Consider the following 25,865-nt stretch of genomic DNA (forward strand, 5'->3'; position numbering starts at 1 on the left):
CCCCTCAGATTTTATTCTCCTTCAGGGCAAGTTGTCAGTCTATTTCTATCACGAGAAGCAATCAATTAAGCTAATTTCCAGCTACCCCTCAAGCTAACAGTCACATCTGTCAAGCAGGTGAGCTGCCTAGGAAAGTCTGCCGGGAGAAGCAAAATCCCGGGTTTCCAACATCTGACCCTCGGATGCTTCACGCTGTCGACTGTGGCACTCGGTTACCCTGTTCGCATCAGGATGATAGCTCTATTCCAGAGCAGGAGGCAATATAAACGCAACCATTTATTTTGTGGCCAGCTTCAATTAATATCATTTTAATGACCCGGTTTTCCTGCTGAGAAATAGTTCTTCACATTAGTTGCATCTTTCTAATGCAGATTAAAAGGAAACAGCAGTCGATTTAGCCTTTCTGAAGTGAAGGGAAGAGTCGGTCATCAACTTTCTCCTATTGCTCACAGCACCGAATCATTTTTATAACAAAGAAACTGGTGAACCACATTGAACACGCATATCCCCTAGCGAGATTCATTTGTGTCTCGGTAACATTCTAAACGTGCAGTAAAGATTCTATTTAAGCAGTCAAGTCTTCAAGTTAGCTTTCTGAGGAAAAAAAAAAATTATGGGGGAAAAAAAAACCCAGAAGCTTCAGAGAAATCACTAGAGAAATGGTTGAGGTTTCTTCAACTTCACTTAAAATGCTACACTGCATCGCCTGTCCCACCCCAACTCCAGCAGACCTTAATATAATCATATAACCAACCGCAATTGCTTCAGGATTACCTTTCTATCAATCACTACAGTATCTTCTGACCTTTCTTTGTAAAATGTGGAATAAGAAGTCATCTATCTGATCACTGATTAAATAAATGGATGGGTAATATAAGGTCAAGAACACCTGAACATAATTTAAATGGTTTTCAAGAGATCTTAAAACAATACATTTCTTTAATTATAGTTCCCATAAATGCATCCAAATTATTTCAAGGACTGAAGCTTCAGAAGTTTTCAGAATAAAAAATCAACTGAAATAGAAAGCAGTATTCACCAGTCTCCAATTATGGGGCTAGAATAAGAATTCTACTTATTTTACTTAATTATAAAGAGGATGGCCCAGAAAAGGATAATTAATTATAGGAAATGAGAAAAATAATTTATAGAAAACAGAAAAATTAAATTTTAGCTTTTATGTCTTAATCTTTCCCATCCTACTTTGCAGTGTCAAAAAAAAAAGAGAGAGCAAATACATTCATATATTTAGCAGTAAAATGAACACGGAAAGACCACTAGAAGCCACTAATGAACGCTGTTTGCTTATGAGGTGAGTATTCTTAACATTCTTTAAATCCTTGGTAATAACTGCTGTTGACTGTAGTGACATCTATAGGCCAGGTAGAGATCAACTACAGAGCCCACAAGGAAACAAACAAAAAAATTTTTTTAAACAGAAAGAATGACTAGTTGATCAACAAATCTTCATTAATCATGAGTATACTTCATGTTAAAAATTAGCATGGGGACTTCCCTGGTGGCACAGCGGTTAAGAATCTGCCTACCAATGCAGGGGACGTGGGTTCGAGCCTTGGTCCAGGAAGATGCCACATGCCGCAGAGCAACTAAGTCCATGCGCCACACTACTGAGCCCGCGCTCTAGAACCCACGAGCCACAACTACTGAAGCCCACGTGCCTAAAGCCTGTGCTCTGCAACAAGAGAAGCCACCGCAATGAGAAGCCCACACACCACAGCAAAGAGTAGCCGCTGCTCGCCGCAGCTAGAGAAAGCCCGCGCACAGCAATGAAGACCCAGCACAGCCAAAATAATAATAACAAATAAATAAATAATTTTAAAAATTAGCATGGTGCACATAGGAAGGCACTGAAGGGAGAGCCTAAATGTGGCCCGGAAATAAGACCTAGATTCCAGTACTGACCTCAACAATAACTAATTCTGTGACCCGGGGCAAATTAATTGCTCTGGGTCTTAGGATCCTGGACTGTAAAATTAGTTAGACCAGTTGAACTTGATGGTTCTTAAATGCCATCACCATCAAGGAACCCACTGATTAAGATACCTCTGCTCCCTTCTTTATAGTAATTTGCTATTTGTTTGCCCTCTTCCTTTAACAGAGACCTTTTTATAATTACTAAGTTTTAACTATCCTTTACAGACGTGGTTCTTTAGTGTAAGATGATGCTTAACTTTGAAATAATTTTAACGGCTTTATTTAGTATAATTTACACAACATAAAATTCACTCAAGCACACAATTCAATGTTTTTAGTAAACTTATAGAGCTGTGCAACCATCACCACAATCCAGTTTCAGAACATTCTACTAAAAAATTCCTTCAAGCCCAAACACAACTCAAACTCTAGGCAACCACTGGCCTGCTTTCTGTCCTAAAAATTTGTTTATTTTATAGAAATGTAATCATATAGTATGTAGTCTTCTGCATCAGGCTTCCTTTACTTAGGATAATGAGCATGTATCAGTATTTTGCTCCTTTTTATTACTGAAGAGTATATTCCACGGTATGGATATACAACATTTTGTTTCTCCATTCACCAGTTGACGGACATTTGGCGATTTGCAGTTCTTGGCTTCTATGAATGATGTTGCTGTGAACATTCATGTAGGAGTCTTTGCGTGGACATAGGTTTTCATTTCTCTTAGGTGTATACCTGGAAGTAGAATTGCTGGGTTCTATGGTAAACTTATGTTCAACTTTTTAAGAAAGTGTCAAACCATTTTCCAAAGTGGCTGTATCAATTTACATTTCCACCAGCAGTGTATGAGGGTTCTAGCTGTATGTCTGTTTTTTTTAACTAAAATCCTTCTGGTGGATGTGTAGTGGCTTAACTTGCATTTCCCTAATAAATTAATGATGCTGAGCACCTTTTCGAGTGCTTATTAGCCATTTATATATCTTCTTTGGTGAAATGTCATTTCAAGTTTTGCCCATTTTTAAAAATTGGGTTGCTTGTTTTCTTATTACTGAGCTGTAAGACAAAATGCTTTTTTTCTTCCAAATAAACATATTTTGTTATACAAAATTCAAGTGGATCAAATAAATAGTAGAAGCTTCTTCTCAAAACTCCCCTCTCGAAGCAGTTTGGCCTGCATGCTTCTGGACTTTTTTCGATGAAAAAATACTAGGGATTCTATGAAGTTCAGCTTTGGCCTTAGAATTTGACTGAAATCTGCGATTTGGCTTTGCTTCCAGAAGGCCAAAGATCTGAGAGACACTTGGGTATCATTCAGGCACCTCTGAACCAGTGATAGATCAATAATCCTGGGGCAACATGGATTAACAATAAAAAACTATGTATTAATGGCAGTGATTCAAACAAGGCTATTCACTAGAATAGAAATGCTAGGTTCGCATTCTTGATGTAAGTTGGAATGAAAAATTTCTTTATATGCTTGACATGTTGAAATTTTATCAGCTTACCAAAGTATAAATGTTTGTTTACTATTACAAGAGTAAAATACCACAAATAAAGATAAGGATAAAAGCTGATTTTTGTATTAAAATTATTGAATTTTTTAAAAGGTTAAGTAGAAAAATATATTGACAGTTATATGAATATTGAGCATTACCTCTACAAAGATTATAACCTTTGTGAATCAACAAATGTTGATATTGTTGATTTTTAAAATATTTAAATACTACAAAGCATGAGATTAAATTATGTCATAAACTTTGTAGGATTGTTCAGCAAACTAGCACTCATATTAAACAAAGTAACCTTTAAAACTGTATTTTTAGGGACTTCCCTGGTGGCGCACTGGTTAAGAATCTGCCTGCCAATGCAGAGGACACGGATTCGATCCCTGGTCCAGGAAGATCCCACATGCCGCGGAGCAACTAAGCCCGTGCACCACAACTACTGAGCCTGCACTCTAGAGCTTGAGAGCCACAACTACTGAGCCCATGTGTGACAACTACTGAAGCCCGCGTGCCTAGAGCCCATGCTCCGCAACAAGAAAAGCCTCCGCAATGAGAAGCTCGCGCACCTCAAGGAAGAGTAGCCCCTGATCGCCGCAACTAGAGAAAGTCCGCACGCAGCAACGAAAGACCCAATGCAGCCAAAAATAAATAAATAAATTTATTTTAAAAATAAATAAATAAAAGTTGTATTTTTAGTTTTTAAATTTTATTTGACCATGAATTTTAAAAAAAATTTATTGAAGTATAGTTGATTTACAATATTCTATTAGTTTCAGGTGTACAACATAGTGATTCAATATTCTTATAGATTATACTCTACTTAAAGTTAATAAAAATACTGGCTATATTTCCTGTGCTGTACAGTATATCCTTGTAACAGCTTATTTATTTTATATCTATTAGTTTGTACCTCTTAATACCCTACCCTTATCTTTCCTCTCCCCACTGGGAACCACTAGTTTGTTCTCTATATCTGTGAGTCTGTTTCTGTTTTGTTATATTCATTCATTTTGGACCATGAATTTTTCTCAAAAATTTCTCCTGTGTATTCTTCCCACACTGTGAGGAATGAAATGAAAGTAAAATGCCAACCTCACCACACTGAAATTCCATGGGAAGGAAAAATTACAACATCAGAAATAAATCCTTCTATGATAATTCCACCTTTGGTCCAGGGAAAATAAAGAATAAGATGACAAAAAGTATCAAAGAAAAATGAAGTACTCCAAAATATCTTTCTCTTCTAATGACCTCCATTGAAAGTGAAAGTATAACATGTCACAATGGTCAACAATGATCAAGGAACCGTCAGTAGTAGACAGTGTTAATAAAGTAATGTTCAGACATAATAATGTTAAACTTCAAAAGACTGATTTCTAAAATTAAAAAAAATTATAAAAACTTCTGGATAAAATTTTTAATATATACTTATGTCAGAATTTCATTCTGTAATGGCAATATTTGGCAAACACTGAAGAATGTTGTATTGATAATAATAAAAGGTAGCAGCTAACATTCTGGAGTATCTCCTATGTATGTGTCACTTCCCATATAAGCATGTTATATACATCATTTCTTCCAGTCTCTCACAAGCACCCAGTGAAAGGAGTACTATTATCATCCCCATCTTACGAATGAGGAAACTAAGGGAAAGATATGCAACTTGTTCCAGGTCAAATGGCTAGAAATGCTTAGAGATTTTATAGTATGTATTAATTTCATATAACATGTACTGATCTAATTGCTACTAGTGAAAATTGCAGCAGCAAACTTCTTTGTAGGTATATGTACACACAGACACACATTCACATGGGCAACAAATTCCTTAAGATATATCACTGGAAGTTAGATTATTCAAAGAATATGCACATTTAAATTTTTTATATGTGCCGCCAAATGAGTCTCTAGAAAGAGATTAACATGAATTCAAATTCCTATCAACAGTATAAAAGAACTCCTTTTTTCTACAACCTCTCCAACAATGAGCAACAGTAATTTTTAAAATCTTAAGTAATTTGATGGGATAAAAAATCTGATTTTTTATTAATTTTCATATCCCTCATTGTTAGTGAGGCTGAACACTTTTTGTACTTGTTGCTCAAATCTATTACACAATGGTTGATATTTGCTTGTTTTTCTGTTGTTTTTCTATTGTTGTTCTATTGTTTCTATTATTTTCTATTTCTATTGTTGTTCTATTGTCCTCTGAATATATATGTATACAAAAATATGGGTGTATATATTTTAATTTTTATATAAGCCAGCTTACTATTTTCTTTTACAGTGTTATTATAATAATATGGAAACCCTTTCCCTGTACCAAGAGTATATTTTTTAAAATCTTAGACTTTCTATAAGACACCTGGGTCTATTTCAGGATTATTTCAAATGCAAATACTAAACTGATTTAATTACTGTAGTTTTAAAGAATATTTCTAATCTGAAGTGCTACTGGTACTCTGAGCAGGAGAATACTTTACTGTATAAGATTATCCCATACAATGCAGTGCCCTTGGCACCTCAACTAATAAATAACAGTAGAATATCCCATCCATTTAGACCAGGGGACACTTGGCAATGTGTGAAGGCATTTTTGGTTGTCACAACTGGGGTGGGAGGAAGAGGCTACTAGCGTCTAGTGAGTAGAGATCAAGGATGCTGTTAAACATCCTGCAAGGCAAGGGTCAGTCCCCCACAGCAAAGAATTAAAGGTTAAAATGTCAGTAATCAAGGTTGAGAAAAACTGTTTCAGACAGGTCAAAACTCTCCCACTCATTTCTAAAAGCTCCAGATTGAGTTTGAAAAACACCAGTTTAGAATATATTCAGATACTAGGGAAGTATGTGTCCCCCTCCTCTCAATATTTTTCTTTTCCAAAATTGACTAGCATTTCATTTCCAAATCAGTGTTCAATGAAATTCTCATATTTAAAAAAAATGCCTATACACTCTTAGGATTTAGATTCGAATTACCTTAAATGGGCTTCAGGACTTGCACTAAATAGGCAAAATGATGCCTATTTAAAATTGTGTGTGCGGGGCGGGGGGGGGGGGGGGGGAGGGGTTGTGGGTGACAATGTTTCTGTGTATCTGCATACATATTTCTTGAGGGTAGGTTTATAGCTTTTATCACATTGCCAAACAGTAAATGACTCAAAAGTTATGGGTCATTGCCATGATTTGCATTTCTAATTGTATTATTACTGGGTTTTTAAAAAGTTTCTCTGTTATTTCTATTAGGAAATTTCTATCACATTTCCTAAGTAGATAATACTGATTAGAAGATTTTTTTCATATGCACAATTAATATATAGCCTGACTTACTCTTGCTAAAAGATTATTTTAGGTTTTGAATTTTTGAGATTGACAACTGTATTATCTGTGAATAATATTGTTTTTCTCTTTCTGGTTTTGTTTTTTTGTTTGTTTTTTGAGCTGGGAAGAAGAGGTGATCTTACTGCACTGCTAGATTCTTGAGGACAGTGGGACTAGCAGGCAGCTTTGTCTTCTTCCAAATTTAAATGCAGTTTTGGGGGCATTTTTTGTAAGAGGAAGAGAGGTTTGGGACAGGTTCCCCAGACCACTCCATGGGAACACAGGAAGATTATTTATGAAGTCTTTTTAAAAAATTAAAATATGAGTTTGTGTATTTTATACATGAATGTAAGGAATTTTTGAATAAATATGGTAAAGAAGAGTGACGTCCAATGAGCAGGGTTTGGGGGGTGGCTGATAGTGGTGATGGTTCAACAACTCTAAATATACGACAAGCTACTGAATTGGACACTTTAAGTAGATGTATGGTAATGTGGATCATATCTCAATAAAGTTGCTGTTTTTTAAAAAGCTCTAAACTTACACATAGTGTGACTCTGAGCGATTTGCTAATAAATCACATTTCAGAAGGTCTTAGCTAGTATCCTATCCTTAAAAACAACTGAAATAAAAACAAAAAGAATTAAAGTAAAACACAAAGATGCAAGGTATCTGTAATCTAATTTTTATCTGCATGGTGTGGTTCATGGGCTAATTTTATTATGCTTCATAACCCAAATATATTTCTTATACCAAATATTATATTATGACATATAATTGGGGGGAGGGAGGAATCTGAGCAAAATGCCATAAAGATGTATCACTGTCATAATTAAACCAGATCCTTATTGAGGAAAAAAAAAAGGTGGAAAAACAAAATACCTCAGGAGAGTATGCTATTCTGGAATTAAAGGATAAAAAAAGGGCTTTAAGAGACCGTCTGCATGAGGTTCCATTCACATCTCTGTTACAGCACTAAAAAGCCAGGTGTCAAATAAGTCAATTATATTCTGAATTCCGAGGATTTAATAGACATTAAGAGACATGTCTGGGCTTCCCTGGTGGCGCAGTGGTTGAGAGTCTGCCTGCCGATGCAGGGGACACGGGTTCGTGCCCCGGTCCAGGAAGATCCCACATGCCGCGGAGCGGCTGGGCCCGCGAGCCATGGCCGCTGAGCCTGCGCATCCGGAGCCTGTGCTCCGCAGCGGGAGAGGGCACAACAGTGAGAGGCCCGCATACCGCAAAAAAAAAAAGAGACATATCTATTGTATGATTCTCATTGCTTCACTCTCTTACGTTACAGAAAGTCATTCCAAACCTTCTGCTCCCTGCAGTTTAAAACCATAATTGAAAGAGTGAACGCCAACAGGTTAGAATCACCCAAGTGACATAAAAGCATTTAACTTCTGGGATCGAAGGTGAACAAAGCAAGACTTTCTGGAGACTGTGGCAAATCCCCCTGGGGATCGAAACTTTTTGATAAAGTAATGGGTGGCATATTGAGAAAGAGATGTCAAGCTGCTCCGGACAGAATGCTCTGAAACTGTGATGGTACAGTTCAGGAGAAAGGGTACCTCCGAGGCACCAGGAGCACACCCGGGTTTTCAGTGCACCCCCATGTAACTATGTGAGTCACCTACCTTCTTTCATTAACTTGCCCCAAATACTGAATTGCTATAATGTGCCAGGCCAAAACAGAGGGTAACTAGCCTCATGGAACTTAGAGATTTGGTGGGGGAGACGGATTAATCTAATAAATATATAAATAATTACATTTTGTTAATACGATGAAAGAAAAATACAGGAATAAGTATTAGTAGAAGGAGTCGGGCAAGGTTTTCCAAATAATGCGACATGAAGCTGAAATCAGCAGAAGAGATATTTCCTTTCAAAGGCTCTTCTGAGAATGCACTTAAAGATCTGGGGAGAACTTATGGAGAATTTAGTAACTACTACCATATAGTTACTAAAATTGTGGTAATAAAAATACAAAGGAAACTACGAATGTGAGAAGAGATTGGGAAAGAAGATTCATCTACATTTGTTGATCCATTGTAGAAAGAACGATAATAAAGATATGGCATCTTTCCAACAGCCAACTGAAAATTTGGGTCAGGATATCAGAGTGAGTTTAAGGCCAGAAACAAAGATTAGAAAGTCACCATGTGATAGTGAACTGAGTGATCATTTCATGCACTCAATGATCTTAAACCTCTGACAGGGCAATCAAGCTTTAAATTTAGGTATTAAAGACTATACCATAAAGTAAAAAGTTCTGCACCACTGATACCTCCCTTTGACAAATCCTGCAGGTCTGACAATAGTAGTTTGGTCAACAGCTAAGCATTTATGTGGATATTGTTTCTTAATTTTTAACTGTTTCATAATTCTTAATTAAAGTTCAAGAAATTTTCATTATTAAGATGGTTGTAAGACTTCTCATGGAAATTAGACACTAGAATGTCATATGTCCAACTATGCAAGATGAGTGATCTATAATATAAATGCCTGTTATGTAACACCCTGTCTATACGGGTATATGTGGGAGACGTCGCGTGTTCAGTTCCAGATCACCGCAATAAAGTGAGTCACACCAATCTTTTGGTTTTCCAATGCATATAAAAGTTATGTTTATACTACACCGCAATCTACGAAGTAAGCAATAGCATTATGTCTAAAAAGCAATGTACATACTTTAATTAAAAAACACTTTATTGCTAAAAAATGCTAACTATCATCTGACAATGCAGGGCTGCCACAAACCAATTAGTAAGAGACACGATCATTTGTGAAGGGCAGTCAAGCGAATCACAATAAAAGGAAGCATGTCTGCATTGGCTGTAACACTGAATTCTCACAACCTGAACAATAACTCCCTTGGTTATTTTACCAAGTATCCTCTTTCTGTTCTTTCTCAGCAACCCCATGTTGCTAAGTTCAGCGGTTACTATTTTGTCTCCAACCTCTCGGAATCATTCCACAGTTGACCACTGAGGTTCAGTGACAGAACCTTTCTTGAAACACATTCTCTTAAACTACTTAATTGTACAATCTCCTCAGAGTGTTCTGATGCTAGGATGCTCTTATGCTAGGCATGTGCTGGGTTCCCTTCTTGCTGCTGTCTACACACACTTCTCTACTTCACCTGCTCCCATGAGTTTAATATCATCCAGATCAGCAGTTTTCAGAAGGCCGGCCCTGAATCAGAAGTATCAGCGTCACCTAGAAATGCAAATTACTGGGTGCTCCCAGATGTAAGAACTTAGAAACTGGGGGTAGGGGTCAGCAATTAGTGTTTGAACAAGCTCAACAGGTGCTTCTGAGGTACACTGAAGTTTGAAAACCACAGATTTGTGGTTTTCATACAGCAGGTTGTGACTCATTAGTCGATCAAGAAAAAAACGAGTTGCAAACAGCATTTTAAAAAGTGAAATAAAATAGTACAGAGGGAATTCCCTGGTGGTCCAGTGGTTAGGACTCAGCGCTTTCAATGCCGTGGGCCCAGGTTCTAATCCCTGGTCAGGGAACTAAGATCCGACAAGCCACGTGGTGCGGCCAAAAAAAAAAATAGTATAGAAAAAGAATAATTTCTTCATATGTTATAAAGGTAAGTTATATTTCATGAAACTTTTGTTTCAGTTATATATACATGTTAGTGTGTGTGTCCGTGTGTACGTGCACATCTATATTCGGTTGTTAAATAAAATATATGTTACTGTGGATCACAGTCTGAAAAAAAATCTGATCGATATGATGACTAAAAAGTCAGCTCTGTGGTTCCTTCTCGTCATTTGGGTCCTACCTTGCTTGGCCTTCCTTACCCATTCCACTTAATGTTGCCTCCTCCAAGGGATTTATTCTCACACTACCTTGCTTTATTTAGTTATTTACAGTACTTATCAATATTTAAACTATCGTATTGTTTATAAGCTTTCTCCCCCTCTAGAATATAAGTTAATGAGAGATCTTGTTCCCGACACCTAAAACAGTGTCTGCCCACCTAAAATACCCACTCAATAAATATTTCTTGACCAGATGAACTTTGTAAATGAGTAACTTGCCAAAGCTCACCTAAGTTAGATTAAACTACACTTTAGAATCATGAGTATCTCATGCCGGTGATCTCTCTAACATAATCATCACTTCCCGGTAGGCCTACAGCTTGGATTCCAGCCTTCCACTTCCTAGTCCTGGACCATGGGAAAGTTACGTAATCATACTTTCACCACTGTAAAAAGAAATGCTTAGTTTTGGGACAATAAGAATCTGATAAAACAGTGAACCAATTTGCTTTTAGTTTTGGAAAGATGAGCGGAGTATTCATTTAATAAGAGTTTAGGAGCAAAGAAAAATTCACCAGATCCATATCAGGAGAAATACAGGAAAGCTAGAGGCTTTAGGTTCACCTACATTTTAAATGTGAACCATCTCATAGCTCCATACGGTTCAAACCCTTCCGGAGAAGGTTAACAGAAAATTCAATGGGAAGGGAAAAAATAGGGAGCAAAATGAATGGAAAGTCATATTCACAGCCCAGATTTGCTGGAGAATTTGTGAAATGTCATAGTTAGGAGATGAATTTTATACTAGAAGTCTATACAGTAAGTCCCCTACATATGAACCTTCAAGCTGCCAGCTTTCAAAGATGTGAACGTGCATTTGCATGTCCAATCATGTAAGTTAGTTCACGTGTGTTGTGTACACTGTCACGTGTGTGCATCCTCCACAAGTGGTTGTGCTTTTGTGTACTTTACTGAAAGGTACTGTACAGACTACAGTAGTACAGTATCTGTATTTTAAACTAGATCTGTAAGAGGACGACTTCTTTGAATTCCTTGCTGTGAAACACAAGGAGTTTACTAATGAAGACCTGATGGAATTGGAGGCCCAGAGAAAGGATGAAGAGAGACAAGAGGAAGAAGTAACTGAAGAACCGAAGAGATTCACGATGCAGGAAATGGCAAGGGGATTTTCTTTATTTGAGGAGGCACTGTTAGTTTTGAGGCACAGGACCCGAACGTAGAATGGTACACGAAGGTTGCAACAGTCGTTCAGAATGCAATCCAGTGCTACTGTGTCATCTATGACGAGGAAAAAAGAGCTACTACCCAGACATCACTGGATCTTTTTTCAAGAGGTTAGATAGAATTGAATCCAGCAAGGCTGGATCTTTTTTCAAGAGGCTAGATAGAATTGAATCCAGCAAGGAACCAGAACCTGTGCCGTCAACGTAAGGGCTGAGTGAAATTGCAGCTTGCCCTCTGTCTCCTATCGCTGACGATCCTTCAGCTCTACCATCTCCCACCTCTTCTCCCTCCTCCAGTCAGTAACTCTTCTTGCCTGTTCACTCGATGCCAGCCCCTGTATGCCGGCTGTTGTACTGTACTACTGTACTTTTCAAGGTACTGTACTGTAAGATTAAAAATGTTTATTTTTTGTGTTTGTTTTTTATGTATTATTTGTGTGAAAAGTATTATAAACCTATTACAGTACAGTACTTTATAAGCTGATTGTTTTAGTTGGGTACCTAGGCTAACTTTGCTGTACTTAACGAACAAATTGGACTTAACGAATGTGCTCTGAGAATGGAACTCATTTGTATGTAGGGGACTTACTGTATCAGCTTTCAGTGTAAATCAATGCCCTTCCTGAACCCCTCTAACGCTGTGAATGTGTGCTGTGAACACACATGTACACATGGTCTTGGAACTCCGGGGAACTGCTCTGCTTATCTAATGGTATCAAAGTGATATTCACTAGATAACCCCAAGTCACTTTGTTCCTATTTCTGGGATAGTAATGTTTTAAGTAATGGGAAGAGTAGATGACAGACAGTACCAACTCTGGAGTCAGAGTGCCTGGATTTAAGCTCCATGTCCACTATTTATTAGCTGTGTAATTTTTGACATATTCCTTAATTTCTCTGAGCCTGTTTCTTTATTTGTACATTTAGAGACCTCACAAAGTTATTACGTTGATAGAGTTATTAACACATATGAAGACCTGGCACATGGTAAACCAGAGTGTTTACTAGGTATCACAATCCTTATACTAAGTTCTTTAAATGCTTTCTCCTCTAATGCTCATAGCGATCCTGTGAGGCAGATTATTATAAGACATCCCCTCTCCTCCATATTGATAGGAAAGTGTGAGCCATGAAGAGGTTAAGAAACTTATCCATGTATTCACAACTAAGTGGTAGAGCTAGGATTAGAATGTAATCTTAGTCACATGCTTAAACCAGGTTTCCTAACAACCATGCAAATATAGGCATTCTAGTATCCCAGAAATTATGAATAATCAACAAGCTATTTCCACTCTGCTGCAGCTGCCCTAATAACTATATCAAAACAAGGGATTACATTACACAAACACACACATGTATCAATCGTATCCATCACGTGTTGCTCTTCCAAAGAGGTTGAGAACCAAGGCACTGCAAGTACCTTTATGAAATTTTGTTTCCATGCCTTTGTATCCTCCCTTCCAGGCTGGTGACCCCACAGAGAAAACAAGGAGCTATGTTTCATTTATCTCACAAAAGACTCACTTGGCACTGTTAGTGAAAAGCAGTTGGTTTTCAACAGAGATTGTTGAACAAATAAAAATGCATGAGAAAGCATTCTGTAAAATCACAAAGTACAAACCAAGTTTTTATAAAGTCAACTTAATTGTTATATAGTTATATTTATTTTTATATTTCATTTATCTATTACTATATTTAGAAAAATATAAAGTTATAGTCAACTTTATAATACTTGTTGAAGATTCACAATACGCCAGGCTAAAGTCCTTATTGCCTTATTTTAATCTTCATCACAACCCCCTTGAAGTAGGTACCATTATTTTCATAGAAGAGGGCATGCTTAAGGTCACACATTAGGAAGTAGTGGAGCCAGAATTTTAACTCTTTCAATTTCTGTATCAGACTCCTTTTCTATATTATAGAAAGAAAAATATTATTTTAAAATATGTAAATTTCAAAAACCATGAAATTCACCCATTCAAATGTATAATCCTGTAGGTTTCAGTATAGCCACAAATTGTGCAACCATCATCACAATCTAATTTTAGAACATTTTCATCACCCCCAAAATAAATTCCATACACAACAGCAATCAGATCTAAACTACATATACTTTACATACATAAAAGATATATAAATTATTTTAAATAAAGCCTCCATTAAATATATGTGTGAATGTATATTTGATACAACTAATGTAAAAGGACGTCATGAAATGACATCTAAAGGAAAAATTATGACTTCGTTGGCCCTCTGTAATTTTGCATTGGCAATATCACCATCCACTTGAGTAGGGCACGTAATCAAGGGCTAAAATCTACATTCAACTCTTATTATTATGGGTCAAACTCCAGTTTCAAGGACTTCTTAGCATTTGTGTAATCATAACCAAATAGAAGACTAGGAGGGAATGTACATAAAAGTTTACCACCCAGCTGCCTTTGATACTCACTCTGTTATATTAGTGTCAAAGACAAAAACTTAGGAAAATAAAGTCACAGAAGTTTTGGAGACGTAAACTTTCTTTTTCAGCAAGATATGTTCATGCACATTTTCTAAGAAGCTATACCACTGTATTTGACAATTTACAACAATCATTAAAGCATAATATAATAAATTCTGCATCCACCCCAAATAATGAAAAGGAACTCACTGTTGGTAAATGCATATTCTTCTTCAGTTTCATCACTGTCATCAGATGGAGCTTTATAAGGAGGCGGCAGTTTCATTGGAGGTGGAGCAGTTCCTCGCCTCTGAAGATGCAAAATTTGAGAGAAGCGTTAATTTTCTTTGTATAACCTCCTCCTCAATGACAAACAGGATAAAAAAGATCATCTGTAAATATTTTGACTCTATCCAACTTCCATCACATCACTAGGATTGTAAAATAAATACAATTCATTCTCTTATGTTTATGTTATTATGTAAAAGTGACTCTGTGATGTAAACACACCAATACAGAAAACAGGAATTCAAAGGCACAGCTTTTAAGACTGTTAACCTACCCAGAAGAATGAGTTCCTTTCTCCAGTGAGAAAGTCAATTATATGTACTTTCTTTACACTGTTGAGGCTTAGTTTTCTTTATTTCTGACCAAATAACTCAAATGAAAAACATTTCAAAATTAAGTCTAAATGTAAAAACTACCTAACGTGTTAATCCTACAATTATTTAAACTTTTTATTCAACTGTAGAAGGTACAGATTTCATTCTTTAAAAACTACTTGAAATACCAAGATTTTCTAACCAAAGAGGTATTCATCTACAACTTATAAAGAGTCAACACACATTTTAATGTTTTAAAAAAGAAAGAGAAGGCTTTATGATGAATATTTTTTGTATTTCTGTATAAGTATTCTTTAAATTTACACACCAAATGATACAGCACATCAATATTTGGTTCAAATAGGCTTAACTAAAGTAGACTTTATGATCAGATTACCTTCACAGAATGTTGACATTTTCTTGAACGCTGGGAAAAATAAAACATGCCCAACTATGGAGAGATCCAAGCTGCTGGAAAGAATGGGAGCCGATACACACAAGCACTCCACAAAAGCCAGAATAACCAGATTAAGATTTGTTTTGCTACAGGATTTCAATAAAGCAATTATTCTTTATAGGACAAAGCCACTAATGGCAGGATACACTTCAGTAAATGGACAATGACTGGTCCATTACAGAAAGCAGGCATGTAATAAATTCCTCCAAAATAGAAAACAATATTTGGGATCCATAAAGAAAAACACACACTGAAATTTATTTAAGATAATGTCTAACCAAAACAGTACTTTGTACATTTATAGAAAATCCAAAAATCAATAAAATGCAAGAGTGATGAAGGAAGAGAAGATGCCAAATACAAAGTACTTGTTAAGCAACAAAAGAATTCAGAAATGTGATCATGGTGTCTCTTTAATTCTTGTTTGAAAAAACTTAAAAGTGAGTTAAATGAAGAATAATAAAGGCAAATGAATTTTCAGCAAACCTTTTCCTCAGACCAGATCATTCTAAGTGAAAGACAATGCTCAGAACAAGGACAGCCAGCTTTTAAAATAGTATTAAGAGGGCTTCCCTGGTGGTGCAGTGGTTGAGAGTCCATCTGCCGTTGCAGGGGACACGGGTTCGTGCCCCGGTCCGGGAAGATCCCACATGCCGCGGAGCGGCTGGGCCCGTGAGCCATGGCCACAGAGCCTGCACGTCCGGAGCCTGTGCTCTGCAACGGGAGAGGCCACAACAGTGAGAGGCCCGCGTATGGCCAAAAAAAAAAAAGAGGACCTTAGAAGGAAATTTATGGTCTGAAATGACTATTTTAGAAAAAAAGAATGGTTAAAAATTAATAAATTTTACAACTATCTAAAGATTATTAGGTGGGGGGAAGGAAATAAACCCAAATAAGACAATATAAAAATGAGAACATAATTAATTAAGCAGAATAAAGATATAACAGAGAAGACTAACAGCTCAAAACTTAATTCTTCAAAATGAGGAATTAAATGAAAAATTACTTTCAAGATTAATAAAAAATAAACTATATTCATAATGAAAAAGAACTACTTTGAAGAGAACACAGATAATACACATTAAGAGAATAAACAACTTTATACCAACAAATGCAAAAATTAGGTGATATCAATATTCCTAGAAAAGAGTCAGTAATCACAACTGACTCTAAAAGGAACAGAAAATCTGAATAGCTCAGTAACACAGGCCCTTGATGGCTTCATAAGCTAATCTGACCAAACATGTAAGGCATGGATAATCAGTATCTTACACAAACTCTCAGAGAACTGAAAAGAAGTACTCCTACTATTCATTTTAGTAGTCTTCTATAACCAAAACCAGACAGGATAGTATATAAACGGAAAATTCCAGGCCAAACTTGTTCAAAATCACAGATGTAAAAATTCTAAAAGGAATAATACTAGCAAACGGGCAAAAAAGATCATGACCAAATTAATTTAAGATTGGTTTAACATTACAGAATCTATTAATATAATTCACCACATTAAGGAATTCAAGGAGAAAAAAAAATCACATACAAATTATTTCAGTGAATGTAGATAATACATTTGATAAAATTCAATGTCAATCCCATTCGTGATAAAAATTCTTAGCAAAATAAGAATGAAAGGGAATACTTCCATAACCAAAGGATAATCTATAAAAACTTACAGCACACATCATATTTAATGGTTAAATATTGAAAGCAATTTCCTAACTACCAGGAGGTAAAACAATAAGAATGTTAGCTCTTATTACCTCCATTAAACACCACAGAGGTGTTAGCAGATATAATAAAGCAAGGGATAAAATACTGGAAAGGGAAGAAGAAAACTGCCTTTATCCAAAGTGGTTATTATTATCCATATAGAAAATTCAGAAATGAAAATCTACATAGTACTACAGTTTGGGATTCATATTCTTATTAAAAATTATATATATATATATATGTATATGTGAAGTACATACACCAAGACACTAAAAGCTTCTACATAAAATATTTAATAAGTTTATCTTTAGGTGGTGGGTTTATGAGAGATTTTAACTTTTTTATTTTAGCATTTTGGTTTTCCCAGTGTCCTGAACCAGATTATTTTGTAAAAGAATAAGAGAATAATGTTACAAGATGTCAAAAGATATATAAAATTCAATTTCATATCTACATACTAGCAACAGAAAATGCAATTTAAAAATATTTAAAAGCAACACAAAATATAAGGATTTCTAGGAATAAACCAAAGATTTACAATGCCTTTCTGAAGAAAATGATAACAATTAATTGTAAGAAATAAAAGAGGAAGTTAATAAATAGAAAGACATACCAGGTTAATGGTTAAGAAGGCTCAATATCATAAAGATGTAAATTCTTTACAATTTATAGATCTGACACAACTCCAGTCAAAATTGTCAAAGAGATTTTTTGGTAGAATTTGACAAGCTAATTATACAATTAAGTGGAAAAGAAAAAGGACACAAATAGGTAATACACTTCTAAAGAAAAAGAAATATGTAAAGGAGATTGCTCTACTAGAAAACAAGATTTATTATTAGACTTTAATAATTTAGGCAGGGCAGCATTTGTGCTGTGATAAACAAGTGGAACAAAGAGAAAGCTCAGAAACAATCTTCCCCTGATAACCTGAGATATGATAGGGGTTGTGGTGCAAAGGAGGGCCTATTTAAAAGAGTGGGATAATTATTTATCTTTATGGGGAAAAATGAAAATCCATCCTACCTGACACCATACCCTAAGATAAACTTTATATCAACTAATTCTACTAGAATAGAGGTGGGGAAACAGGAGTGGAGGATTAACTGTGATTGACAGTTAAGAAACGTTTTCTCAGGAGAGATGACCTTTGACCTGCTCCTTCGAGAATGAAAAGGAAGAGCAATGTGGAAAATGGACTTCCAGGCTGAGGGAGCAGCAAGATCAAAGTCTGAGAAACTTTCTGGGAATAGACAGACAACCAGCCCAGCTGAACAGGAAAGACAGAGAAAGATGATGATGGCTGATTGGTGCGTCATGACATTTTTACACCTATACTCCACTAGGCCTTCATCCAGGCCAGAATCAGTCATGTTCACAGAAGGGAAATATTATAACTACAGTACTTCTATCCTGATACTCATCAAAAAAACACTTATTAATTGCAGCTCAGATATGCAAAAAGAAACCAGAAACATTTTTTAAAAGCTTGTGAGGTTAGGTTACCTTTTCTTTTTTTTCTTGGGTGTCTTGGTCCTCGTTATTAGTGATTTTTTTGGCCTTGTTATGTGCACTAGGAATGACCTACCACCACAAAAACAAGGAAGGGGGAAAAGGAAAACATTTAAATGTCACAATCATTACGTGGCTTTAATTTTTTCAAAAAACAATTAAAATCCTACTTAACTCTCTAACTTCACCTAAAAGTAAAGACACGAGAAGTACAATTCAAGGCAAGCAATACTACTTGGGAAATCTAACAAGCTATAAAACCCAAAATGTGCGTGCGTGTGCGTGTGTGTGTGCGTGTGTGTGTGTGTGTGTGTGTGTGTGTAGCACCAAGGGGCAATAAATTCACAGGCTTGTGTAGATCCAGAAAGTGAAGATGAAGACTAAGAAGGTCACAATACTTACTGTCATCCAAACATCTCATTTTGCGAAATACACTTTTAAGGGTAAGCAAAGTTAATTCCTAGAACGCTGAATGCAACATTTATTTCATAGATCTACCTTATTCATCACTGTACCCCAGTTCAAGTATGATATCTAGCACACTGTGCACATTCAATAAATATTTCACTATCACTGCTAGCATATAAATAAATTACAAAGCTATTTACACTCCTGGATAAAAGGTCAATGAGAGCTGGAATTTAGTGTTATTTATCGCTATAACCCTGTTGCTCAGAAAAAGCCTAATACATAGTAGTGTTGAATAAATGTTTATAAATGAGTCAAACAGTTCAATTTCATAGAAATAATTTTAATTCTTAATGGTGCCAACATCATAGATTACTTTTTGACTCATTTCTTTTTGTAAAACTATCTATAAAACATCTTAGGAAAATACAAAACTGTTAGTGATTTTTTTAAAAGGATCCTTAAATAGCTAACACAAATAATGTTGGCATGAAATCTGATGACAGACATGCAAATTAAAAGGAAAAATAAATATTCTTTCTCAGAAAATTAAAGGAACTTCCTGCCTAGGGATAATTTAGAAAACAAAACCCAAAAAAACACTTCTCTCTAAAGGCAATTTAAGGGACTTCCCTGGCAGTCCAGTGGTTAAGACTTCACCTTCCAATGCAGGGGGTGCGGGTTCAATCCCTGGTCAGGGAGCTAAGATCCAACATGCTTCATGGCCAAAAAATCAAAACAAAAAACAGAAGCAATATTGTAACAAATTCAATAAAGACTTTAAATATGGTCCACATCAAAAAAAAATCTTTAAAAAAAATAAAAAATAAAGGCAATTTAAGATTAATTCTTCTTTACTTTTAACTTAGAGTCTAAGGAAATTAATTTTGGAATAAATAAAGTCTCAGGAATGTTTCACTTAAGTAAAAACCAACAGTAGTAATAAAGCAACATGTTTTTGGTGCTTCCTATGTAAATAGACACTGTACTTAATATTTATTTCTCTATTTATTTATTTTTAATATTTATTTGGCTGCGCCAGGTCTTAGTTGCGGCACACGGGATGTTCTATGCAGCATGCGGGATCAGTTGTGGCATGCGGACTCCTTTAGTTGCAGCAAGACGGATCTAGTTTCCCGACCAGGGATCGAACCTGGGCCCCCTGCACTGGGAGTGTGGAGTCTTAGCCACTGGACCATCAGGGAAGTTCTCTGCTTAATATATACAACAACCTAAGTCAGAGTTCAAAAACTAGTGGGTCTACAGGTATATGTTTCTTGTCCTAAAGAATTTTAAAACAGGAGTTTCCCTTGTGGCGCAGTGGTTAAGAATCCGCTTGCCAATGCAGGGTACACGGGTTCGAGCCCTGGTCCGGGAAGATCCCACGTGCTGTGGAGCAACTAAGCCCGTGCACCACAACTACTGAGACTGCGCTCTAGAGGCCACGAGCCACAACTACTGAGCCCGCGTGCCACAACTACTGAAGCCCACGTGCCTAGAGCCTGTGCTCTGCAACAAGAGAAGCCACTGCAATGAGAAGCCCACACACCGCAACAAAGAGTAGCCCCTGCTCACAGCAACTAGAGCAAGCCCACACGCAGCAACGAAGACCCAACGCAGCCATAGATAAATAAATAAATAGAATTTTAACACAAATACTTTGTCTCTCTAGAAAGTTATAATATCTGCCTACACTGGACCTACTTTCTCCTCTGAAAAAAACAGCTGAAACTGAATGGCAGAAGCTTCGTGATGGGACAAAATGTTAGCTGCCGTTCACAAAGTTTGCAATGTTTGCTTTTCAAAGAGCAGAGAAATATCTTTCTGTATGCATACCATTAGCAAAATTTGGAAGACAAAAGGCCCACCAAAAAGACTATATCTTTAAGAAAAGTAGGACAGCACATGTTTCTTATGAAAGTAAAAAATATATTTCTATACGACTAATACACAAAATGTACACGTGTCCAAAAAATTTAGGTGCCATTATAAAACAATGACATTAGGGAAATACAAATGGAATACAGGAAAAAATAAAACAACACATGATAATAAATTTAATGAACTGAAAGCATGATGCCAATTTCAAAAGGGTTTGTTTTTTAATATATAAAAAAAAACCCTAATGCTACTGTGAAATGCAATTTTAACTGGAAAAAGTTACCTTGGCATAAAAACTTTCTATAGAGGTGTACAGTATAAATCATGAATTTTGCTCTCAAATAAGCATTTACCAAGTAAATCTAAGCAGATACACACATTTCTTTCTAGCAGGCTGAAAAAATAGTTGAGAAATTCAGGAGGAAAAGCTTAAAAAAGTAATGTGTTGTTGATCCTCCTAAACCACCTGCTAAAAGCACAAATATAAAAAAATAAAATACAACTCAAAAAAAAGGTACAAATATAAACACCACTGCTCAATTCATGGTGTTGATGAGAATTTCCATGTAACCAAGGCATGTTTAGACACAGGGCCTTGATGGAAATGACTTATTTTGGGGTTTTGAAGAAAGTCTCAAAGTTTCATGTAAACTGATCAAAAATAATTAAAAATTTGGCTATATTTTCTATTCCTGTGATGACCAGTATAACTTGCAAGAATAAGTAAGCCGAAGAGAGCACCATTTGGCAAAGATTTGAAATTTGATTCCTTTCATTTCCTTATTCAACTGGAATCACTTTGTTCTTAAAAAAAAAAAAAAGGAACAAATCATGGACATTAATATCATCTCCATCCCTTGGCTAGAATCACAGATAGTTCAGTGCTTGATGAACCCAATGCACAATGTAACAGTCTGTGATGCTGCCTGAGGGTTAAGTAACTTGAACATCGGACGATGCTGAAGACATTTTCCCTTTTTTGAACAGTTGAAAGAAACTGTACTGTTCATGTCCTCCAAATGAAAATTTCGACCTCAGCTCACCAACAAAGGCTGGATTAAAATCTTGGCCATTTTGGCTGACTTTATAACCTATTAAAATGCTTTGAATATTTTTCAGAGGGGCATTTGCAAGTGGCCACATAAATGTATAATCTGATTGGTTCATTCTCGCTCAAAACTATTTCTTTGGAAGTGTCATTTGGCAGGGAATAATCTGGCCAATTTTCCTACAGAATTCAGTTTCCAGAAATACAAGTGATGGCCTCAATGACTTTCTCAATATTATAAGAGTTAAAAGGTGGATTCCAAGAAATCTAGAATTTCAAGTTGTATAAAAATGTGAAGACCTTATTCAGTTTACCTCTCTCAATTAGTCTTGATGGTATAAACGGAGCACTAAGACTAGAAGGGACTGTGCTGCAGTACAGTGCACCACAGCAGAGCTGCCCAGGTGGGGTGAGGCTGCAACCCACTGTGTGCAGGCAGGCTACAAGCGTGCTGAAATAGCATGTTGATGCCTTCGCCCTTGGGACAGCCAGACATCTGTTTACACAGTTTGCCATACAAATATTATTTTCTGTATTCCCTGACATAAAAAAAGGTTGAAAGGCACTGCATTAGCGAGTTGAAAAGCAAATTTTTAAAAAATATGCAGTTTTTCTACTGTTCATAAGTGTCTATGTTTTGAACAGCTGTCTTCCATTACAAAATAAAGAAAAATAAACATTGCTTCCAGGTACAGGGCTTACGGGGCTGCATATTGCAATATAAAATACACATCCTGCCACTAACATCTGTGTATCAGAGTTCTAATTCCATACCAAATAAGTAATTTATTATAGAAAAAAAATTCTATGATTAAATACTGCTCTTTGCGAATTCAGAATCTTTGACAGAACATACAACAATGCAACACGTCTGAATTTTTACATACCTGTAAAAATACCATTTGGTGGTCCCTCTAGAATGTTTTTAACCCTGACCTACTCTGTATTCAAAGTATTTTATAAACAAAGTAACTGGTTCAGAAAGGTTAGGTAACTTGCCTCCGAATTAGCAAAAATGGTAAACAGGCAATCAAGGAATCAAAAATGGGTCTGTTAGACTCCACTGCACACTGGAGTAACTCAAATTTGACCAGGAAATCAAAATCAGAGGAAAAAAGGGAAAATTGAGGTTAATAACTAAATTTTAATGAAGTTAATGCTTCCTTTACGTAATAGTAGAATAACAGTAAAAATATATTGAAAAATACTTCGAGGCAAAACCTTGGTCCACAGATATAGAGAATATTTTTTAAGTAGCTTACTCTTGGAGTGGATGACAAGCTCTGAACAACAAACACCACAGGGTTTCCTGCATTCTTAATGGCCTCAACCGCTTCTCTGTGAGAGGCATTCTGCAAATCTACTCCAGACACCTAAAAGCACAGAAGCAATTTATTTCAATTAGAAGGGCAGCAGATCTTGTGGATAGGTTAATTCAAAGTTCATGCGTATTATCTAGTTACAAGAAGAGCCAGAGTCGAATGAATTATACCAAAGCCGGAAAAAAATAAGATTGACCCAAACAAGCTTTGCTGTTTTAGGAGATCATGTTTAAGGATATTAATGTTTCACCTTCAAGAAAAGTAAATAAGGTAGATATCTTAATAACAATGGCCCTGATTAAATATAATTATCCAAAATAGGTAGCTCAGTCAGTAACAGAACCTTAAAAAGCTTCTGAACTTGTAATGTCACCTCTGCCACTACCACAGTACACAATTCTGAGTGAGGGCAGGGGGTGGGGATCTCTCTGGACTCACCTTCTCTCAAGTAAACTGAGATGACATTTTAAGCAAATTGCCCATTATCACAGTTGAGAAGCTGAACATTTCTCAAATTATATCAAAAAAGAAGTATGAAAACACCCATAGGTTCTTTCTAAAAGAGTTCTGTGTTCAACAAATTTGAGTATGTGGAATCTAGAAAAATGGTAGAGATGAACTTATTTGCAAAGCAGAAATCGAGTCACAGATGTAGAGAACAAATTTACAGTTACCAAGGGGGGAAGGGAGGGGGGTTGGATGAATTGGGATATTGGGACTGACATATATACACTACTATGCATAAAATAGATAACTAATGAGAACCTACTGTATAGCACAGGGAACTCTACTCAGTGCTCTGTGGTGATCTAAATGGGAAGGAAATCTAAAAAAGAGTGGATATATGTATACATATAACTGATTCACTTTGCTGTACAGCAAGAAACTAACCAACATTGTAAAGCAACTATACTCCAATAAAAATTAATTTTAAAAACTGGGGCAAGTGTAAACATCTCCTTATTATATAAATCTGGGAGAACATAACTTGTGAACATGCCCATAATCTCAAAGAGCATTCCGTATTTATCAAACATATTTACAAGAACCAACTTTTGAAACTGATAATGTAAGGAAGCCTTGGTAAAAGTTGAGGTGGTTTACAGTCAGTTGATAGCGACAATTGGTGAATATTGTTTTGCCTTAAGGGGATCAAAGAAATAGGAATGTAAGTGAAGAGGGATGTGGGATCAAGTTTGGTTTTTGTTTTTAAGATGGGATAGATTACAGTAATAATGATGCAGTGGAGAGGAAAAATGAAGGGTAGAGAGGAGTGATGAAAGTGGAAGCAAATCCTTGGACAGTGAAGAGGGAATGACTTCCACTGTACAAGTTAGACCGGCTCTGGATAGAAGAAACATAAATAGTTCATTTGCTGTGCCAAATACAGTCAGAAAAAAGCTTTGGTATGCAGTGGGAGCAAGGGGAAACTCTCTTTTGACTGCTTCTATTTTCTCAATGAAATAAGAAACAAGGAACTTAGAGATTAAGACTGTGGCAGGAGGTATAGGAGGTTTGAAGTAGTTACCTCTGAAAGTAGAAGAATGGAACAACTCGGGAAATACTACAGGGCTACAGGGCAGAATTAAAGACCCACTTGAGGGGGTGGTCATGAATTTAAAATGAGACCAGATAGCATGGGTGGTTATTTTCTCCAGCCGTGCTAGAGATCTGAAATAAGCAAAAAGTTGCACTTAACTAGGATGTGGTTGGTTCTCCCAGGCAAGTTCAGTGAAAGGAAAGAGGATCAAAGGAGTTGGAAGTATATGCAAGGGAGTGATAGGATGATAAGTCACTGAATTTGAGCAGAGTGAGGAAGAAAGTGAGCATGCCAGAAGCCGAGAGACAGAAGCGAGGGTCCTAAGGTAGGAGATACGAGCCCAGTGTGTTAGAGGGGTTTAAAGCCAGGTTGAGTCTAAAGTACAGAGAAAGAGGAGAGAGCGGAAAGAGGTGAGGCCAGGGAGGCAGCCGAAGCCACCTGCAAAATCCAAAAGGCCATGGCAAGAACTTTGGCTTTTTATTCTAATAGGTATCAATGAAGATTTTAATGCTCTGTGAAAGCTCTTTTCCCATATGAGTTGAGGAAGGATACAAATAATAGTAAATGAAAAAAATACAGACAAAAATTAAAGTGACACATAAAAGCTGTCACAACAGTTTGATGAAGCTTCTTTCAAATAACCTGATCCCCAAAATATTCCACAGTAAGAGAAGTAGAGGCTATATGAGAACTACTTCCTCCTCTAGTAATAATCAGTTTTTATTTCCCTAACAGAGATTTCCACATTGCTAAATGCGAATCACCGAAGTCGGGTAGGTAGGAAAAAAACAGTATTCTGTCATATTACAACACAAAAATAATCTTAGTTTTTCTCAGCTTTAAAATTATAACTTAAGAGTATGTTCATTCACACAGATGAAGACCCATTTCTAAAAATTACATTAAATTCTAACTTCCTAGTTTAAAAAACTCTTCTTTATACGGACCTAAACCTTTCATGCAATTGTTTCAAGACAAAGAGAAATGATTATTAAACTTCACTAACAAAACAAACAAGTAATGCTTTTCATAGAAAAAAGTAAACAAATGACTCATTATGCTTCACAAAATATGTATTAGAGTGTAACATTTCAGGGCTGTTGTGAATTTGAAGAAATATAAATTATTAAATATGAGATAAAACAGTGGACTCTTATTA

General features: G+C 36.1%; 1 protein-coding gene across 18 annotated transcripts in view; it reads right to left on the bottom strand.

Moving 5' to 3' along the window:
- The window catches only part of PATJ (PATJ crumbs cell polarity complex component), a 358,987-nt gene that overhangs the window by 184,941 nt on the left and 148,181 nt on the right, over positions 1–25,865 (bottom strand). For all 18 annotated transcript variants that reach the window (XM_027108328.1, XM_027108332.1, XM_027108333.1 and 15 more), the window contains 3 exons: positions 23,107–23,217; positions 18,502–18,579; positions 14,437–14,536 (listed from right to left, as the gene is read on the bottom strand). In XM_027108328.1, the coding sequence (XP_026964129.1) occupies positions 14,437–14,536; positions 18,502–18,579; positions 23,107–23,217 (289 nt within the window). The remainder of the gene's footprint in view (positions 1–14,436; positions 14,537–18,501; positions 18,580–23,106; positions 23,218–25,865) is intronic.

This window comes from Aethalodelphis obliquidens, unplaced genomic scaffold, assembly GCF_003676395.1.
Source record: "Aethalodelphis obliquidens isolate GAN/ISIS:26980383/991018 unplaced genomic scaffold, ASM367639v1 scaffold9, whole genome shotgun sequence".
NCBI lineage: Eukaryota > Metazoa > Chordata > Mammalia > Artiodactyla > Delphinidae > Aethalodelphis > Aethalodelphis obliquidens.